This window comes from Hemitrygon akajei, chromosome 29, assembly GCF_048418815.1.
Source record: "Hemitrygon akajei chromosome 29, sHemAka1.3, whole genome shotgun sequence".
In the NCBI taxonomy this organism is placed as follows: domain Eukaryota; kingdom Metazoa; phylum Chordata; class Chondrichthyes; order Myliobatiformes; family Dasyatidae; genus Hemitrygon; species Hemitrygon akajei.
The window spans coordinates 8772822-8794570 of NC_133152.1; the positions used below are offsets into that span (position 1 = coordinate 8772822).

At 41.7% G+C, this 21749-nt stretch overlaps 1 protein-coding gene across 4 annotated transcripts in view; it reads right to left on the reverse strand.

The window, feature by feature from the left end:
* disp3 (dispatched RND transporter family member 3) overlaps window positions 1-21749 on the reverse strand; it is a 613218-nt gene that overhangs the window by 176617 nt on the left and 414852 nt on the right. For all 4 annotated transcript variants that reach the window (XM_073031674.1, XM_073031672.1, XM_073031673.1 and 1 more), the window contains exons 6-8: window positions 19750-19884; window positions 9968-10128; window positions 4038-4177 (exon numbers count right to left, since the gene is read on the reverse strand). In XM_073031674.1, the coding sequence (XP_072887775.1) occupies window positions 4038-4177; window positions 9968-10128; window positions 19750-19884 (436 nt within the window). The remainder of the gene's footprint in view (window positions 1-4037; window positions 4178-9967; window positions 10129-19749; window positions 19885-21749) is intronic.

The following is a 21749-nucleotide window of genomic DNA, read 5'->3' on the forward strand; positions in this document are numbered from 1 at the left end:
TCTGAAATGGATATTGATCTGATGAACACTACCTCATGACTTTTTAGATTTCTATTTCTGCACTACTTCTTTAATTTAACTATTAAATATACATATACCTACTGTAATGCAGTATTTGTTCTCTATTATTATGTATTGCATTGCATTGCTGCCGAAAAGTCAACCAATTTCAGACATATGCCAATGATATTAAATCTAATTCTGATTCTGAAAAGCAGGACCTCCAGGGTAGTGATCTCTGGATTGTTGCCTGTGTCACATGCCAGTGAGGGTAAGAATAGGATGATTTGGCAGATGAATGCGTGGTTGAGGAATTGGTGCAGGGGGCAGGGTTTAGGATTTCTGGATTACTGCGATCTATTCTGGGGAATGTATGACCTGTACAAAAAAGGACAGGTTACACCTGACCTTGAGGGGGAATAATATCTTTGCAGGCTGGCTTAGTAGAGCTGTGGGGGAGGATGTAAACTAATTTGGTAGGGAATGGGAACTGGAATGATAGGGCTGAGGCAGTTGGTGTACAAGTAGATGCAGTGTATAGTGAGACTGTGAGAAAGGACAGGCAGAAGATGGGGCAAAGTTGCAATTAGTGGGACGAATTGAAGTGTAATGGGGGGAGAAACCAAAAAGGGTGATGAATACAGGATTGAAGGTGTTATATTTGAATGACTCTGTATACAGAATAAGATAGAAGATTGAGTGGTGGGGTGGAGATAGGTCTCCGCAAAAGGAGGTGTAAAGCGCTCCTTCCCTCCGCTGGCCTGCAGGTCACCCTCGGGCAAGGTGTAGCACCTGTTTAGACTTTAGACTTCAGTCATGTGAAGCCACAGGAGCAGGTAGTGGGTGGTCGTATGACAAGTCCTGGCTATGTGACCACTGACACCAGGTAGACAATCTCTTTAGAGTATTGATAATAGCTTGTAAAGATACTGCCCAGAAAAAGGTAACAGAAAACCACTTTTGTAAAAAAAATTGCAAAGAACAAGATGGCACATAACAATGATCTTGCAGCACAGTTAATGATGCCAGGAATAACGTTGTGGCCATTACTAAGTTATAGCTGAAAGAAGATCATAACAGGGAACTAACCATCCAAGGATACATATTGTATTGAAAGGATATGCATTTAGGCAGAGGGGTTGGCATTGATCTGTTGGTTTGAAATTAAATCAAATCCTTATAAAGGTGTGACACAGAATCAGAAGATGCAGAATCTTATGGGTAGGGTTAAGAAACTGCAAGGGTAAAAGGGCCCCGATGGGAGTTTTATATTGGCCTCCAAATAGTTGCCAGGATGTGGGATACAAATTTCAATGGGAGATAGAAAAGGCATGCAAAAAGCACCGATGTTCCAATAGTTAGGTAGGTGCTGGATCAAAGAGAGGGAATTTGTAGAATGCCTTTTTAGAGCAGCTTGTGGTTGAGCCCAGTAGGGGAAAGGCACTTCTGGATTGGGTGTTAGGTAATGAACTGAATTTAATTAGGGAGCTTAAGGTAAAAGAACCTTGGGAAGCAGTGATTATTGCATGATAGTATTTTCCCTGCAGTTTGAGAGGGAGAAGATAAAGACAGTGGAGTAAAGGAAAATACAGAGGCACAAGAGAGGAGCTGGCCAAAGTTGATTGGAAGGGGGCACTAGCAGAGTTGTCAGCAGGGCAAAAATGGCTGGAGGTTCTGGGGACAATCTGGAAGCCGTAAGATAGATACATTCCAAAGCTGTAGAGGTATTCTAAAGGGAGGATGAGGCAACTCTGCCTGACAAGGGAAGTCAGGACAGAATAAAAGCAGAGGGCATACAATATAGCAAAAATTAGTAAGAAGGTAGAGGATTGGGAAACTTTTAAAAACCAACAAAAGGCAATTTAAAAAAGCATAAGGACAGAAAAGATGAAATATGAAGGTAAGCTAGCCAATAACATCAGAAGAGAATGTAAGTTTTTTTCAGATATATAGGGGCTAAAAGAGAAGTGATAGTAGATATTGGACTGCTAGAAAATGATGCTGGAGAGGTAGTAATGCAGGACAAAGAAATGGTGAAGGAACCTGATAAATATTTTGCATCAGACTTCACTATGGGTGACATTAGTAGTATGCCAGAAATTTGAGAACATCAGGGAAGAAGTGAGTATTGTTGCTATTACTAAGGAGAAGGTGCTTGTAAAGATGAAAGGTCTGAAGCATACAAATCACCTGGACCAAATGGGTTGCACCCTAGGGTTCTGAAAGAGGTAGCTGAAGTGATTGTTGAGGCACTAGATTCTGGAATGGTTCCAGAGAACTGGAAAATTGCAAATGTCACTCTACTCTTTAAGAAGGGAGAGAAGCAGAAGAAGGGAAATTATAGGCCAGTTAGCCTGACTTCAGTGGTTAAGGAAGATATTGGTGTCCATTATTAAGGATGAGGTTTCAAGGTACTTGGAGGCAAATGACAAATTAGGCCAAAGTCAAGATGGTTTCCTTAAGGGGAAATCTTGTCTGACAGATCTGTTGGAATTCTTTGAGGAAATATCAGGCAAGGTAGACAAAGGAGAGTCAGTGGATATTGTTTACTTGGAAGGCCTTTCATAAGCTGCCGCATGTGAGGCTGCTTAACAAGAGCATGGTTTTATAGGAAAAATACTAATGTTGATAAATGGTTAGCTGATTGGCAAGGGGTAAAGATTGTGAATAAAGGGGGCCTTTTCTGGTTGACTGCTGCTGAGCAGTGGTGTTCTGCAGGGGTTGGTGTTGGGACCTCTTCTTTTCATGTTATATGTGACTGATTTGGATGATGGAATTAATGCCCTTATGGCCAAGTTTGCGGACGATGCAAAGGTAGGTGAAAGGGAAATAGTGTTGGGGAAGCAGGGAGTATGCAGAAGGTCTCAGATAGATTGGGAGAAAAGGCAATGGAATGTGTGTTGGTTTTCTGTTGTTTCCGACGATGATGTAACCTGTGCAGGAAGAGTTGTCTAGTGAAAAACTCCTTGCACTTGTACGAAAAATCATCATGACTGGAGGCTTCCTTGGCTGCAGTGGATAGTCATGACGTCTTCTGTACCTTCTCGTGCCCTTCGCTCTCAACAAAGTGTTGCAGCACCACCTTCTTCGCCGTTGGATCGATCTTGTAGTTGATCTCATCCACCCAGTCCACAGGACTGACTTCGCATGCCGGGGTAGGCACATTGCTATCTCACCGGGATTGGAGGTTTCCAGCTACCCTTACCCGGTTTAGCCCGCCTGTTGAAGCAGTGTACCGATGTGTGGCCACTGTCCCATGCAAACAGTTACTTGGAGACACAGGTGAGATCTGCGGGGCAGGTGGAGACCAAAGGTGGACGAGCTGCCCCTGGGTGGAGCACGACAAGCCTGCCACCAGTGTGCTAACCCTCCCTGGACACCTCAGGTGGAATACTGTGAGAAAGTATATGGTCATCCACTTTGGTAGAAGGATTAAAGGTGTAGACTATTTTCTAAATGAGGTGGAAATTCAAAAACCATAGGTACAAAGTAACTTGGGATTCTTTGCGCAGGATTCCATAAAGTTAACTTCTAGGTTGAGTTGGTGGTAAGAAAGGCAATGTTAGCATTAATTTCAAGAGGACTAGAATACAAAAGTGGAGATTTAATACTGAGGCTTTATAAGGCAATGGTCAGACCGCACTTGGAGTATTGTGAGCAGTTTTGGGCCCTCAGACCCAAAATGTGATGGACCTGCTTTTGAAATCAATGGAGGCGTGCATGAGGTGGGCAGAGGAGTGAATGGAATACAATGTGCTATTGGTGCGCTTGAAAGAAATAGATTCATATCTATTAACTTATTACAGTTTTGAGAATGAATCTTGAAGTAACTTTGGCCCTGCTGAGCTGTTTGGCAAATATTATAAATACTACAAAAATATTACAACTAATTGTGATAGATTCAGATGAAAGCAGAGCATAACACTATTATTAATGTTACAATATTTAATGACTTTTGAAGATATTCCCTGTGTTTTTCCAGTAAAGCCAATTTTTGCACTGATAAACAAACAGAGGCGAAAGACACTTATTCCTACCTGGAGCAGCAGAATATCTCCAGAGGCGTGATGTACTGACTCCAAATGCAGAGTGCAGCTGGCATAAGAAAGAGGACAGCTACCCAGCAGCAGGCCACTATTAAAGACATGAAGAGCCCAAAGTCATGGACAGCTGGGATCTGGTGGGAGCAAAACAGGATTGTTACCAACTACCTCAACAGTAAATGTCCACTGAGTCAGTCAACAATTAGGCATTGATACGAACAATTGATTTGGTTTCAATCCAGCTGGCCTGGTTCCCTATGCTGTTTGTGATTAATTATGCTTATGGTTATCACTTTGTATTTCTGGAGAATATATACTGATCACAAGTTAGGAGCGTATTCACTGAAGCCAAAGTAAGAGAGTTAATGGGAGAGTTACAGCAAACCAGTGAAAATGAAGGGACTAACCTGGGAAAACATGGAAGGAGCTCTTCCCTGTTCTAACAAATGGCCTGCAACCTGAAATTTAAATATGCTTCCTTTGCTACCACAGATGTTGCCTGACTGCTGAGTGTTTCCTGTTTTTGTTTCTTCCCTGTAGTTAACCATCTTTAAAAATATAACATTGTGCCGTAACATTCATCTAGTTAAGCAGTTTTTATATTCATAATTCTAGAAAAGTTATTTTCATACATTCTCAATATTAAGCAAAAATAAATTTAAGATCATTGCAAAAGGACACTTAAAATGTGGGCCACTAAATGAAGGATGGAGACAGTCTAAGAGGTATCTGAAACAAAAAATTAATTTTTAAATATTCTAAACTTATTTTAAAGTGCGTTTATGGGCCTTTTTAATGTATTTTATCACTATTTCTGCATTGAGTGGTTTTGTACAGACTATTAAAGCAAATATACTGTGCATTATCATAATGACATCAAAACATGATGATCAGATAAGTCAAAATGATGTATACTGCAAGGTACATGCTGAAACAGAATATATTTAAAACTTTCAGACTGTAAAGGTCAGGGCACTAATTTTGACTGTGGGATTAGGCTGGAAGCAGACAGATAAGCACTGGGTAGAAGTGCATTAAATTTACAAGAAGTTCAGGTACGACCTAAGGAAGGCTATGTTAAGAGTGAAGTGAAGTTAGAGATGGAATTGGATGCATGTCAGCTCTGGCAGGGTTTGCAGGCCATTACATTCTGCAAGGTGAAACTTATCATCATAAGTGGTTGTGATGCTTCACTCCCAGTTGAACTCAACTTGCTGTGAAAGGGAGAATAAAACTACAACTGTGTGAATACCTGAAGCATCGACAACCCTGTGATATCGGTCTCAGAGACTGCCATCAGAACACCTCTCCGATGAACCCTCACAAATGTCAGGCCCCAACACTGCACTAGGTAGAGTACTGAAAAGCAATGGCAAGCAACTGGCAGGAGTGTTCAAAGACATCTTCAGTCTCTTACCGATGCAGTCAGAGGATCCCACCTGCTTCAGAATGGCATCAATCATACCAGTGCCCAAGAAGACCAGAGTAAACTGCCTCAATGTCTATCACCCAGTTGCACTCAGCTGTGATGAAGTGCTTTGAGAGGATGATTATGGGTAGAATCAACTCCTGCCTCAGCAAGGACCTGGACCCACTGCAATTTACCTATCACCACAATAGTCTACAGTGGATTCAATTTCACTGGCTCTCCACTTGGCTTTGGACTACCTGGACAACAGTGAGAACTGTATCAGGTTGCTGTTTATTGATTATATCTCAGCATTCAAACCATCATTCCCTCAGTACTAATCAATAAGCTTCAAAACCTGGGCCTCTGCACTTCCCTCTACATATGAATCCCTGACTTCCACCTCTGGAGAGCAGTCAGTGTGGATTGGAAATAACACCTCTTCCTTGCTGACTGGCAAGAATGTGTGCTAAGTCCATTGCTCTCTGCTCTCCACACTCATGTCTGTGAGGTTAGGCACAGTGTAAAAGGTAACTACAGATTCGCTGATGGCACAACTGTTGTCAGCAGAATCTCAGGTGGTGAGGAAGGAGCATATAAGAATGAGAAAGGTCAACCCTTCACTCAACCTCTTCAAGACTAAGGAATTGATTGTGAACTTCAGGAATGGGAAGTCGAGGGGACACACATCATCAGTCCTCACTAACAGTTCAAAGATTGAAAGGCTGATCAGTTTTGTGTTCTGGTCTATCAACATCTTTGAAGATCGCTCCAGATCGAAGATATTGATGCAATTATGAGGAAGGCATGACACCGATTATATTTCAGTAGGAGTTTGCGGTGTAGCGTGACACGAAAGACTCTAACACATTTCTAGAGATGCACCGTGGAGAGCATTCTAACTGGTGGTATGGACAGACCACTGCACAGGACTGGACAAAGCTGCAGAAGGTTGTAAACTCAGCCAGCTCCATCATGGGCACTAGCCTCCTTAGTATGGACTACATCTTCAAAAAGGTGCGTCCTTCATTAAGGACCCCACCATTCAGAACAGGTCCTCTTCTCATTACTCAGAGAGGAGGTACAGGAGCTAGAAGACACACAATCAACATTCTAGGAACAGCTTTTCCCCCTCCACCATCAGATTTTTCAAAGGACAATGAACCCAGGCACACTACCTCATATTTTTGCACTGTTTATTTCTTATTGTAATTTATAGTATATTTTATCTATTGCGCTGTATGCGGCCACAAAACAACAAATTTCATGACATATGTCAGCGATAATAAACCAGATTATGATTCTGATTCTATTAGGGGTATGCTGACAAAGTATAGAACTTGAAACATCCGCTGATGCAAAAATAACAGTTGTAACAGAATGCAAGATAGTGTGTATCCTGGTTAAATCATCTGAAAGAGAGCAAACAAAGAAGATAATCTCAGCCTCCAAAATAAGAAGCAGGATTTATAAGGAATAAAACAGAGAATATATTTTTAAAATGATTAAAGGTAAGATTGTGCAGGAGGCTGTTAACAGGTAAAATCAATGAGACCAGAAGCAGCACAGTGGTGCAGCTGGTGGAGCCGTTGCCCCGCAGTGTGTGAGAGCCAGCTTTGGCCCTGACCTCCGTTCCCGTTTGAGTGGAGTTCATACATTTTCTGTGTTCCCTCTGGTTGCCTCCCACGTTCCAGAGATGACTGGGTTACTGGGTTAATTGGTCAGTGTAAATTGCTCCTAGTTGTGTAGTTAGGTGGTAGAACCTGGGGGAGTTGAATCTGGGAGAATAAAGTATGAGATTAATGCATTATTAGTGTAAATGTTTTCATGGACTCAGAGAGCTGAAGAGCCAGTCCCCTTGCCGTATCTTTCTCCACAACTCTAAAGCATGAGATTAGAGAGAGAAGCCAAGAAGAAGGAAACAGAGAAAGAAAAAGATGGCATGACAAAAAAGAAGAGAAAATCTAATTAAAAGGGCACAGTAGGGGGCAGAAGCTCATCCATGTCAGTCAGTGGTGAACCCCTGAAATCCTGAGCAACCTGCTGTGAGACTTTGTAAGCTGTTGCTTCTTTCTCTGGGTTACAAAATGTTCAATAAATCTGTTCTGCTTATATCGTGCGGGGAGTACATACGGTATGTACCCACAGTGGCTTGTTGCTGGCACAAATAATCCTCTGAATTAGTTTAAATTAAATTTGAATCCAAGGCAAAATATGAATTGGCAAGTCTTGCCACACTCCCAAGAAATTCAACATGGAAATTTTGGGGGATTTTGCCACTGTTTTATCGTACAGCCATTCTGAATTATCCTTAATGACGTGGTAGTGAATCACCTTCTTTAATCGAGCAGTTCTTCTGATAAAAGGTACTCGCACTGAGCCAGATTTCAGGGTTTTTAGACTTGGTGACATCGATGGAACAGAGATATGGAAAGCCTGGTGTGGGGATGGGGGGAAAGTTCAGGAGGTGGTATCCCCATGCTGTAGAACCATTGCCCTTTCCTGCTTTTAGAGGCTGTGAGTCAGGCAGGTACCATCAGTGTATCCTGAGTGAGAAATGTTGTGCAACTCTGGTGATTAATGAGGAGAATAGGGTCACGCAAATGGATGGTGTCAGGTTTCATGGTGCTGTTGGATTTTTACCTATTCTGGCAAGTAGGGTATTTCACTACACTCCTGATTTGTATCTTGTAAACTGTGTAAAAGAAGTTGGGGAGTTAGGACTAGAGTCACTCAGCAAAGCGTTTGCAGTTTCTGATATGCTCTGTTGCAATCACATGGGTGCTCCCAATGAGTCTGATCAGTGCTGACTTCCAGAGTGTTAATATCGGGAGGTGCAAGGGTGGTATTGCTGCTGACTTGGAGGCCAGTCGTTCTCATTTCAGTGATGGTCTTTGCCAGCGCTTTGTGGCTTCAATATTACCTACCACTGTCAGCACAGGCCAAAATGTTGTTAATGGGTTTTACGTCTTTGACCTAAAATAGGGCCAAAATTCCAAGCTGCATCAGCAAGTTGAATCATTAAAACAAAATGATTTAATTTGTTTGAAAATTTGAAGTGGAAGTTTGGGGATAACCTTCCAATGGCAACATATCAAGCTGACTAGAGTGAGCCTTGCTGAACTTTTGGCAGCTTTTTATAACCAGGTGATTTGCTTGGATATCTTTGAGTGTGGTTTCAAACCAAATGAGTGGGAACAGTAGATTCTCATCCTAGGGGTCATCAAATTTGGCTTAGTGCCTCTGAAATCAAAACATGCAGGCCAGTGTAAAACAAACAGAATGATTCAGTCTCAGCGGGGCATTAATCTGACAATTTCTTAAGGGAACACCAGAGTTCAAATCCACTACTGAAAACTGGATGGTCAAATGGGCTTGCTTAAATAAACATAAGAAATAAAAGGAAGAGTAGTTCACTAGATCCTTCACACCTGCTCTGATTATGGCTGACATGCCACCTCTGCACCATTTACCCTTATCTCATGATATCTAAAATCCGCCCTCTGTATTGAGTACATTTAGTGACTGAGTTTCCATCATTTTATTAGGCAGAAAGTTCCTAAGTTCCTCTATGTTCCGGGTGAAGGAATTCCTTCTAATTACTGACCGGGGTGGATGACCCTCATTCCAAAAATGTGACTCTGGGTTCTAGACGCGTCAGGCAGGAGAATCATTCCTGCATTACCTGGTCAAACCCTGTTATATTTTGTATGTTTTAACTAGACCACCTCTCGTTCATTCTTTTAAACTCTCAAGAAATTAGGTACAGACTTCTTATCTTCTCCCTATAGGACTGTTCCCCCATCCCTTCAGTTTATCCATCCTTCTCAACAAATACCCTAAGTGCAATGGAGAGCAGCTCTTGACGATAATATCATACAGCATCCTAGCATGCCATCTGGCCCTTTCTACCCACAAGTGTCTTTTGAAGGAGTTGTCCTTTGATTTGTATGACCTGTTGGTTTCCCACTGTCCTGCAATATTTTCATTAGGCATCTTTCCAATTTGCTGTACGTCCCTGTGTGTTCCAAATCATAACAACATGCTCCATAAAAAAAATCTCAATCCCTCTGATCTTCCCCTAACAATGTTAAATGTGCTTCCTGTCTACTTGCCTATCAATCCACAGGCACAACATCCTCCTTTCAAGGGCCTTTATTACTTTGAATGCCTGCGTTAAATCTCTCTTGCATGCCTTACACTCTAAACTCCTCCACGATTCTGCATTGATGTTCTCCGTGGCACTTGATATGCACAGAACATCCTGTGTGTTTCCTTCCATCTGCACTGTGGCGCTGAATATGGAGTACAGGCCAGCAGCAGCATTTTGCTTTATGTAATTACCATATTTTACAGAATACTCCACTCTCTGGAGCATGAATCTTCCAGTGAGATGAACCTTATGAAAGAGACAGTATGGTAAAAGAATTCTAACAGAAAATGGGAAAAGATGTCAATCATATAAATGAAGTAAATTAGCATGCTACACAGCATCAGGCCTTTATAATTAACCAACCTGGGAAAATATATTGGCTGCATAGGCAGCAGCTGTGGTGAATGAGGTAAAGAAGGTGGCTTTTCCCGCAGTTTTGATGGTGTGAATCATCCTCTCCTGTGGGCTGATAAGGTGGCTTGCTTGTCGGAAAGTGTTAATGAAAACAAAGACATCATCCACCCCTGAAAATAGAAAGATAATTGCTGAAAAATAGAAATAAATAAACACATTGCATTTTTATCTTGAGAACTGAAGTGTGGAAGTTTCATAGCATGTCACAGTGCTTTGCTAACGATCCCATGCCCAGCACTTAAACCCAAGGTTATTCGAAGTGGTTCTCAGTGTTCAGTGTTTCATTTTACACTTCAGAAAATGACACTTTGTACAAATGTATTATTTAATAATGGAAAGAAATTTCAGCCCCAGCAGGAAGGCTTAGAAATCCCCAATCCCTACTGTAGACAAATCCATACAAACTTGACTTGCCTGCTTCATTCAATGAAATGTATATCCAAGTACTTCCGATTTTAAAGATACAAGATCGATGATCCAAAATCTTGTTAGAAGTTGTATGGTTGGCCTGATTCCTTCTGTTAATAATACAAACAGCTCCTGCATGACGCAGGCTCTGGCTTACGCATACAGACCTTAACTGGTATTTAGTGTTAAAAGACTGTTTTAAAGTCAGCTGGAGAGTCAGCAAATGAAACCTCTGGCATTTTCAATGGACATCACACCAAGGTATCAATAGTCGCGGAAAGTAATGAAGGGTTCTTAAACGCTCAAGGTGCACTATATATTTTTTGAATTGCATGACATAGCCAGCATGCCTAACATATTAATTGAGTTCAATGTTACAGGCAAATGGTTAATTTATTTTCCGAAACAAACATTAAGGTGTCACTTTTTAGGTGTCCTTACTTCATCGCCTTGGGTATGACCAAATTTACCACATTCTAGAAGGAATATGTACTCAACCACTCATCTCCTTCAGCTCTACAACCTGTGTAAATATCTAATTTTGTTCAATGGTGTAGACCATACTCATCCCAGATTCATGAACATTGCTTTTTGCTTGATCTTGTTTTAATTTGAGATCCGGAAGTTTGTGCCCAAGGCAGCGGCAGACTTGTGGAATCTGCTTTCATACACTCAACAAACTAAGTTCAGGAGATCGAGCTTTAAAGAACAATAAAACAAAATAAACAATCAATTTACATCTCTTCAGAAAATGGAGCAGCCACTGCTTGTATTAAGCCAAAACTAGGCCCCATTCAGGTGTAAGCTGTTAAGTGGCCACGAAAGTGCCAGGCATTGATTATCTCCAACAACAGAGGGTGAAATGAGTATTCAAACAACACACACAAAATGCTGGTGGAACGCAGCAGGCCAGGCAGCATCTATAGGGAGAAGCACTGTCGATGTTTCAGGCCGATACCCTTCGTCAGGTCCCTATAGATGCTGCCTGGCCTGCTGTGTTCCACCAGCATTTTGTACGTTTTGTTTGAATTTCCAGCATTTGCAAGATTTCCTCGTGTTTGCTTGTGAAATGAGTATTGCTGAGTCCCAACCATCATCATTCTAGGCTCATCTCTGACCAGAAAACTTAATCAGCCAAATAAATAAATAATGGCAAAAACTAGATACCTTTTGGTGAATGACCCACCTCCTCATACTCCAAAGCCTTCCCACCACCTGTCAGGGCTTAATAGCTCTTGCCTGGTTGAGTTTAACTTCAACAACGTTCATGAAGGTCAACGCCACCCAGGAAAAAGCAGCTCATTTTACTTGTACCCCCTCCACCACTCTGATCGTTAATTTCCTCCATCGACTGGACATGAGAGGGGTTTGGAGGGATATGGCCCAGGTGCAGGTCAGTGGGACTAGGCAGAAGAATGGTTCGGCACAGACAAGGGCCAAAAGGCCTGTTTCTGTGCTGTAATGTTCTGTGGTTCTATGACTGTGAACAGTGGCTGTAGTGTGGACGCTGTGTACAAAATACATTGCATTTGCCCTACTGGTCACTTCAGGTACCAAGCGCTTGAGCTCTACGTCCAAGAAGGATAAGAGCAGCAGCATATGAGAACATTACCACCTGCAAGCTCTTCTCCAAGCAATGCGTCAAGCTGACTGGAAATATATATTATTCAGTCATCACTGCCAGATCTAAACCGTGGAACTCCTTAACCCTTTAGGGTCAGGGTTCAATATCACTCTCTCAAGGGCAATTTGGGAAAAGCAATAAATACTGCTCTTGTCATGCTGCTACAGAGAAAACTGAACAAAAAAAAAAAATCAATGATGCCAGAAGTGCTGTGGTAAGATTTAGTGCTTGAAAGCACTGAGCAAAATATACTTCATTTATCCATGAGAAACAATCACAATATCTACTGATGACTAATCCACACTGTCCCTTGTTACACAGTGAAGTTCAACATTCAAAGTGAATTTATTATCATAGTACGTAGATATTACTGTATATAACCCTGACATTCATTTTCTTGCAGGCATTTATAGGGGAAAAAAGAAAATACAATAGAATTTTTATGAAAAACAACATATAAACAGGCAAGGACCTGTGAACATATACTGTGCAAAATAAAACAAACTGTGCAAATAAAAATTGCTAAAATTTTTGGTACTAAAACTTGTTTGAAAAATCAGCTAACTCATTCAGCACTGTGAATGGGAAAATTAAATTCTGAATTGCCTTTTTGTAGCTTCCACAATGCAAGAAAACCAAAGGAGTGAAGGTTATTAACGTGTCCATTATGAACATCTTTTGCTTTACTTTCCACAAAGAGAAAAACAGAAGTTCATGTATCCAACCACTTAATTTTGGCCTTGTGGAATTTGTTGAATATACATAGTTATCGTAGAATAAAGATCCTTCCATGCCAGCTCATCCCGGTCATTTTCTAGTTTCTGAATTAACAAAGATTTTTTTGTATCCCTGAAAGAGCATGAGGTAACAACTTTACCAACAAAGCATCCTGACCACAGCAGCAAATTTTATCATGAGTTTAGTGCCCGAGCAAGAAAACTTCTTAGACAAGCTGTAAAGTAGAATTGGTACCTCCAAGTAGGGTACCATCAACGCATAACCCTTTCCCAGAAACAAACCTTTCCTGCTCTACAGTATAAGCACACTTTAGAGATGTAGAGAGATCCAGCACGTAACAGGTCCTTCAGCCCAACGAGTCCCTGCCAACCATCAAGCACCAATTTACACTAATCCTGTTTTGTTTTGTTCTTCCCATGTTACGAGAAACTGCCATCTAGATTCTAGTAATCACATAAACATTCAGAGTAATTTACAATTGCCAAGTAACCTACCACCTGGTGTGCTTTTAGGCTGAGGGAGGGGACATGTGGAGGAAACCCACGTGGTCATAATGAGAATATACAAACTCCATGCGAGTAGGGTGAGGTCAGGATTGAACTTGGGTCCCTGGAGTTGTGAGGTAGTGGGTCTACCAGCTGTACCACTGTGGTGCTCATGGGAATTCTGATTCAGTTAAAACCAGAGTTCTGTCAAATCAGCCACTCATAACAAGTTTGGTTAAGTGATAAGAAAATAAGAGGGAATTTCTTTAGAAGTTGAAAATGCTCCAAAATAATTATTTGGAAGAACTTAAATTTAGCAGGGAATAAAAGTCCTTTTTTTTAAATTGATGTTTGTATTCTGAACAAGTTCTCACATTTTCACTCTTAAATTCAATTTGTGAAAGCTGATTAAATAATTATACATCAAACTTTATGTCGCGGTATGAGCTCATTTAATGATTTTTAAATATAAATACTGGAGATTTATCTCAGGCAGACTAGATCCCCAAATGAGTGACATGACTGTCTTTAGAACTTAACTACGGTACTCTGGCTAAAATATTGAACCTAAATATAAGCAGATGATAAAGTATGTTTTAACATTTCAGTAGAAACAATTGAGAGAAAGATGCGGAGAAGAGGGAACAAAATAAGCACATTTTGTTTGACTTTAACTTGAGTGGAAGTACTTGTCTACTGGAAGTTTAATGCTCAGTTAGATGTGCTGTGCAACTAAGCAGGTGATTGATTTTCAAATTCAGTGAAGAACCAGTTGAAAGAACTCACTGAACTGAAAAGCAAAGTCACTGATGTCCTAGTTCATTAGATCATTATAACTGAAGCCATTATTGATATTCAAATACCTTGTGTTATAACAATAATTACATTTTAATGTCTAGAAACAAATTACAAAACAGATGAATCCATACGAGGTGCAAATGTTGCAGAACACTTAATTATCTTGCTATTCAAATAAAAAAAACTGGATTGCAGGTTTATTAATTCTGCTCTATTGTTAACTTTAATGGAAATAGAAGGAAATGTTTAAGACGGACAATCTTTCCTAGGAACAGCTGAATTAATAAATGTGCCCATTTATGTGACCAGGAATAACCTTTCTGACGATAATTGCCCCCATACACCAGTTGCTCTGGTCCTTTTGGCTTGCTCCATTTATTCTGCTTCATTTTCACATTTGCTATTTTTATTAGCAGAGATTTATTCTCTTTTTATCCCTCTCCTTCCTTGGCCTGCAACCCTTTAGTGACAAGACAATCGGGTGATAAATGAACCTGCTGCATATCAGCACGGTCGCTTTTGTTGCAACAAACCTTCTCTATGCATCTTTGAAAAGTCCAGAATTTTGAGCACACTCACTTCTCTGGGCAAAGCCAGTTGGTAAGTATCATTAAATGCTTTCAGTAAGAGCCTTTGAAGTTCTGACCTTACACTCTGGCAAACATTTCCTCTGTGAAATACTAAAAGGTTGATGTTCGATCTTGCTCAACTACATATGTTGCAGCAACATAAGGAGACAGAAGAATACAGTGCTTCAAATTTATTGACCAAAATATTCAGCATACTCTCCTTTTACTGTGAAATAAATGAAATAGCTCCAGCTGACAGTGGTCCTTGTAAAATGGGTTGTGATGTGAATGGACTTATAGCCTCCAGTTCACATAGACACTGTGATCTGACAAGGATAGCCTATAAGTTGTGGGCATGATTTTTTTTTAGTTCTGGAAAAGGGTCTCAGTCCAAAACATCGACTGCTTATTAATTTCCACGGATGCTGCCTGACCTGCATTTTGTGTGTGTGGCTTTGGCTTTCCCTTGTGTTTATAGATATTGTATTTCTGGGACAATGCAGTTGTCACCCTAAGTTGGGCTGCACAGCTGTTCTGCGTTTTATCTAACCTGGGCTCGATACGGATGATGAAACAAGGAATGGTAAGTGTGACATGTGTTTGGTATTGTAACCCTCAGGTTCAGCTAGTGGCTTACTCTAGGGAAAAACTGCCTCTGGCCCGCCAAATTTGAGAAATCTTGTTTGGATGGATACTGCATGATGTGTTCCTCTGTTACAAGTAAGTCCAAAGAAATAACAAACAATACACAATATGCAATTAAATGATTAAGCTTTATAATTCTTAATTTGACTATAGGGTTAGTAAAGAAACAAAAAAAAGAAAAGGGGCCCATTCTCATGAAACAGACTATTTCACTCATTGGACCTCGCTGTTTTCCTGTCTGTTTGTTCTCCCTCGATTTTCTCCCCGGGCATCGACTCCCGACCTCATTCCCAGTCCACTTCGTCCTGCAGTCCACGACTTCCCCGTTTTGGCGTCTTCTCTCTCCATCCTCCACCGAACAAGAAACCGCAAATCCCTTCTCTCAGCCCCACAACATGCCTCTCATTGGATGGTACATATTCCAAAGCCTCTGTTATCTCTAGTCATAACCGAAACATTGCTGCTACAGAGAAACCACTACATTAGCAGTGAAACATTACAGAAAGGCCAATACATTAGCGGCAAAACCCTACAGTGTGTTACACTCTCCCTCCACCAAATTTAGTCATGTCCTCATGACATTGAGATAATCCGCCAACCCTTCCTTGATTCTGCTTGGCAGCCGCGACCCCAGCTAATGCATAAACCCTTTTCAGTTCTCTTCTCATGTCAGACACATACTTCAGATAAGGCTTCAGTGGTAAGTTGCCCTCATCAGTCCCAAAACAAAGGTCAATGGGCAACTTCGCCTCACGCCCAAACATCAGACAGTATGGTGAATACCCAGTAGCTTCCTTTCCGGTACAGTTGTAACTGTGGACTAGATGTCCAATATGTTGACTCCACCTGCTCTTCTTGCTGATCTCCAGGGTCCTGAGTATGTCTAGCAAGGTCTGATTAAACCTCTCAGGCTGGGGATCATCCTGATAGGGAGTGGTCCTTGACTTCTCGACTCCAAGCATGCCCAGTAACTCATGAATGAGGCTGCCCTCAAAATCTTGTCCCTCATTGCTACGTATCCACCTGGGGAGGCCATAATAAATCAAATAGTTCTCCCATAACACTTTGGCCACCGTGGACGCCCTTGGTAGGAAAAGCCTGAGCACATCTGGTGTTATGGTCCATGATGACTAAGACATTTGCCGTGTTGCTGGCATCAGGTTCTATGGACAGGAAATCCATACACACCAGGTCCAGGGGCCCCACAACTCTGCAACTGGGACAAGGGAGCTGCCCGCGTAGGCAGTGTCTTCAACCGTATGCAGCGAATGCACGACTTGCAGTATTCTTCAACCTCCGACTTCATTCTGGGCCAGTAAAACCAGTCTCTGAGCAATCCATAGGACTTTTCAACCCCCGAATGTCCAGAATCATCATGAAGTGATTTCAACGCAATCCTCCGATACGTCTCGGGCAGAACCAGCTGGCAAGGTCGCTCCGGGGTGATGTGACCTGGTATAGGATCTGGTTCCACAACACCAATTGAGGCCATTCTCTCACTAATGGAGGCACCACCACATGTTTCATCTTCTCTGTGTGAGCCAGGTCTCCCTTTTTGACTACTAACCAAATGTTACCACTTCCCCAGAAGTCAATTCCGGCAGCTGATTTGTCTTCAGAGCAGTCAGGTTACAGTAAACTTGGGGGATGACGTCATCAGAAGCTCCCAATTGATTCACCGCTCGATCCTGCCCCTCCTTTCCCTCTGCCTTTACGGTGATGGCAAACTGGCACATGGCCTTCATCCCTGGTGCAGGAACATTCTCCCACTGCTCGTCCCTCACCAGTCCCTCATGCGCCCGTTGGGACAAAGCATCAGCATCAATATTTCTGCTTCCCGGCCAGTGCTTCAGGCTGAAATCATAGGCAGACAATGCCACAAACCACTGATGGCCTGTGGCATCCAGTTTCACTGAGGTCAGGATATGTTAGAGGGTCGTCGTCTGTCCTTACCTCAAACTTGGCCCCGTAGAGGTAGTCACTCAGCTTATCCACCACCGCCCAGTTCCACGCCAGAAATTCCAACTTGAGTATGGGATAGTTTTTCTCGGAGGGTGACAGACTCTGGCTTACAAATGGAGCCCCGATGCTGATACAGGATGCCCCCTAAACCCTCTCGGCTGGCATCTGCGTGCAGTACATATGGTAATCGGGGGTCCGCAAAAACCAGCACTGGCACCTAGCTCAGCAGCTCCTTCAGCGACTGAAAGGCCTCCTCACATTTTGCATCCCACCTCGGTCCAAAGGGTTCTGATGGGCTAAAATACTCTCCACCCACTGTCCTTTTCCCCCCTCCCTTTCTTCCCCAAGGGAGGGTAACCACACAGAAGCTGATTCAATGGATGACTCACTTTTGCGTTGCCCTTCACTAACCTCCAATACCAACCACAGAACCTGAGGAACGAGCGCAAAGCACTCACAGTCTGGGGTCTTGGCCAGGTGGTCACCGCCTCGATCTTAGCCAGATCTGTAGCTACTCCAAGCCATGAGACTATGTGCCCAACATTGCTAACAGACATTTTGCAGAACTGTCACTTGTCCATGGAAAGTTTTAACCCTTCAACTTTCAGGTGGCCCAACACCTTCAGTAGCCTTGCATTATGTTCTTTCAAGGTGGATCCAAATATTATGAGATCATCCAGATACACCAATACCTCAAGCAAGTTCATATCCCCCACTGTCTTCTCCATGACCCGCTGGAAGTTTGCAGGGGCTCCCAATATGCCCTGGGGCATCCTTTCGATCTGGAAGAATCCCAGGGGAAATATAAATGCCATCTTCTCTTTGTTGGCCTCACTCATGGGGATCTGGTAATATTCACTCCTCAAATCCAGCAGACTAAACCACTTCACACCACTCAGACAGGCCAGTACATCTTCAATCCTTGGGACTGTATACTGGTCAGGGATGGTGTGCCTGTTCAGAGTCCTATAGACCACGCACATCCGTACCTTCCCATTCTTCTTTCTGGCCACTACTATTGGGGACACATAGGGGCTATCTTTGCAAAGGTTGCATGTTCGCCCTGCAACTACGTGGGCTTCGTTCTGGTTCTCCACTTTCCTCCCAGATCTCAAAGATGTTGGTAGGTTATGTTGTTACTACAAAAATTACCCCCAATGTAGTTAGATAGTGGGAAAATCATGAGGAAGGGAGAGGGTGCATGGAGGTTTGAGGGGAGAAGTGGGTGCATGGGCAAGTGAGAGAGAACAGAAACAAGTTCCTGTTTTGCTTAGCATATCCTTAATGCAAAAGAAGTGCTGAATGGACAGTTCTCTCACAATTTTATCAAATTTCATCAGAATCTACACCATCACCACCATCCAAAAAACAAGATGTTCTGATGAATTCATTCAAATATAGAAAGGATAGGTCAGAAACAAACAAAGACTTATTTTCATAAACCTGAGAGAAATGCTGGATATACTTAATAAGTAAGTTATATTCTGAAAGAGAAAGATAAAATACATCAGAACTCAAAATACTAATCTTTACTTATTTTTTACAATGATGACTGGGCCACAGATTCGATTAGCTGAATGGGCTCACCCTCATTGTGTGAATATACACTGTTACGTTCCCAGTAACCGGGTGACTTACCAGCAAAGATAGAGAGGTCCGCTGAAGTCTGATGATACTATTTTCAAACATTTTTATTTATAAAGGGGCACAAACGTATGGTTAATACAAAACATTCAGATCATATACATCATCAAAACTCAATCTAAAGCACAAGTATAGTAATAATCAATCAGAAATAAGCTCTATCGTTGTCTAAGGGAATACTGAGTCCAATGGAATATAAAAGTCACTCATAAATTTGCAGGCTTTTCCGTTTGGGAACCGCTGGCATTTCACGTGTTGGAGAGAGAGAGTGGTGAGAAAGAAGGAACACTTGCCCGTCGTCTTTGCGAAGCAAATCCTTGTTGCTAGTTAAAACGTTTTTCCTTTGGTTTCAGCCACAGACTCCCGATCCGGAATCTAACACACGTGGCTTCCTTCAAAATGGCTTCCCGCTCCGACGGGAAGCGCTATTGTGTCTTCTTCGTGTGTCTCCTTGGTGCGTCTGAGGCCCCGCCTCGGCAGCCCACCTTTTATCTGGACTGGCAGGGTTGTAGATGTCAATCAGGGTGGGGGTGAGGCAATCTTTCCCCCATCACCCAGCCCACGTTGCCCTGAGGGTTTGCACGTAGTCCAGTCCCTTATTCCACAAAGGTGTCTCCCAAGACAATGGCTATGTCCATGGCTTTTGTCTGGCTGAGAGGCCAGCCCACATTCCAAACTGTAAGGCTGCTCTCTCTCTCTCTCGCGATTCTCACAAAGGAGGGGGCTGGGGTCATAACAACACGTATGCAACAATTTTAATATTTTGTGAATTTCACTTACGTTGATTCATATTTACTGATTTAAAACTTTATATGAAACACACATTACCAGATAGACAGAAATTAAAAGGTTACTCACCAATACCCACAATAACAAAGGCAGCTACTCCATTTAAGATGCCCAGGTACTGGATACCGAACACAACATGGTAGAGAAACAGGGCAACCAGGCAGCTCAAACCAATACTGGCAATCCCAAAAAAGGTCAGAAAAGCTGAAGAAATATAAAATTACAGTAGAGATTAGATAGCTTTTTGTGCCAAAGTGTGGCTGTTAATGAGGAGCATGAAATCTTCAAAGCAGAAAAAGTGAGTTTTCATTTTCACAATTTAAAAAGTAGCAAATACATCGAAATAGGGTATGTGATTTAGTTTATGTTGTCAGCCTCATTTCAAATGTCATTAAATTAGCAGACTTTAGGATTAAATTCACTTACATCTATTATTCATATCCAGAAAGGGATAGTACTTATGACCCTCATCATTTTATTCAGTTTAATTAAACGTTCTTTCCTGTTATGAGTGTCCAAAGGAGCAGGATCTAACGTGTGTACAAAACTGGTATTCTTTCAGAGGTGGCGGACTGGCAATGGTGCCAAGTCCTCAGCTGAATAATGGGAGAGAAGAATCAAAAGACATTTCCCAAGAATGGGAAAACCATGGAAACAACAGCATGTTACACACTATTCTTGATATATGTGAAATTAACATTGGGCAATTTTGCTTGGCATATTCTTAATGCAAAAATGGTGCTGAATGGACAGTTCCCTCACAATGTTATCAAAGCTCATCAGGATTCAAAGTACATTTAGTTATCAAAGCGTGTATGCAGTATAAAATCCTGAGATTCATTTTCCTCACACACACCTACAAAACAAAGAAGAACCATGGAACCTATTCAAACAAAAACATTAAACTTCCCCTCCCTCAGGAAATCAGGTGGATAGTGGAAAAAATGAGTGCCGTGGTTAATAAAAACATATTATCAGCAATTCTCCTGTACACCATCACCCCAAAACTAACATGTTCTGATGAATACATTCAAATCTAGAAAGGGTAGGTCAGATAAAAAATCAGATCCTAATTTTCCTAAACCTGAGAGAGTTCCTGGTTATACACAACAGGGAAGTTTTATTCTGGAAGAAAAAGATAAAATACATCAAAAATAAAAATATTAATCTCTACTTATTTTTAAAATGATGTTTGGTGTTGAATCAGAGTAACTACAGAGGTAATGCTTCCACTAGGAGAAGGTCAGTAGCCAGAATACATGGATTAAAATAAAGAGTGCTATTGACAGCACTGCATTACAGATGGGCTGGAGGGGAAGGTGTTCGGCTTATCACACATGACAAACAGTTTATTTCATAACAAGTAATTTACTTGCAAATCAAAGACTGCAGAGAGAACAGAACCTTCAGCAGCTTCTCACTATAAATACTGGGCAAAAAATGTATCACAGTTAGCCTCAGGATAATTGAGAAAAACAGCTGAGTTTGAGGTGAAGAGCAAGGTTGGAAATGGGGATGGAACAGAGGTGAAAAACACTTTTACACTGTGGGTGGTTAGCATCCAGAATGCACTGCCTGAATGCGTGGAGAGAAAAATTCAAGAGTAACTTTCACAAGTTAATTGGATAGATGATTGTAGTAGGTATACTGTATTTGTATGGCTGCAGGCAAAATGCGGGGGGGGGGGGGACACTAATTGAAAAGGTGGCTCTTTCAGCAAGCTGCAACAGGCACAACAGAACAAATTACATACTTCCCTACAGTGTGACTTTAGCTTGCTGTGCTTTTCCTGATTGGTTGCAACGTCTGGGAGAATCATGAATTTTGGTTGATTTTGAGACCCAAAGAATCTGTGAACACTTTTCGTCCTGTGAAGAATAATACAATAGTGTTCCCAAGAGAACAAAACTGATGTAAAATTTTAATAACATGGATTTGGGTTAGCAGGGAATAAATTTAAAACTCAAATTATACTGAACAATAATGAAGATGTTAGGAGGAAACTGAACAGTAAAATGAGCAGATGCACAGTGAGTTTGAAATTCATGCGGATTGAAAGATGCAACCAA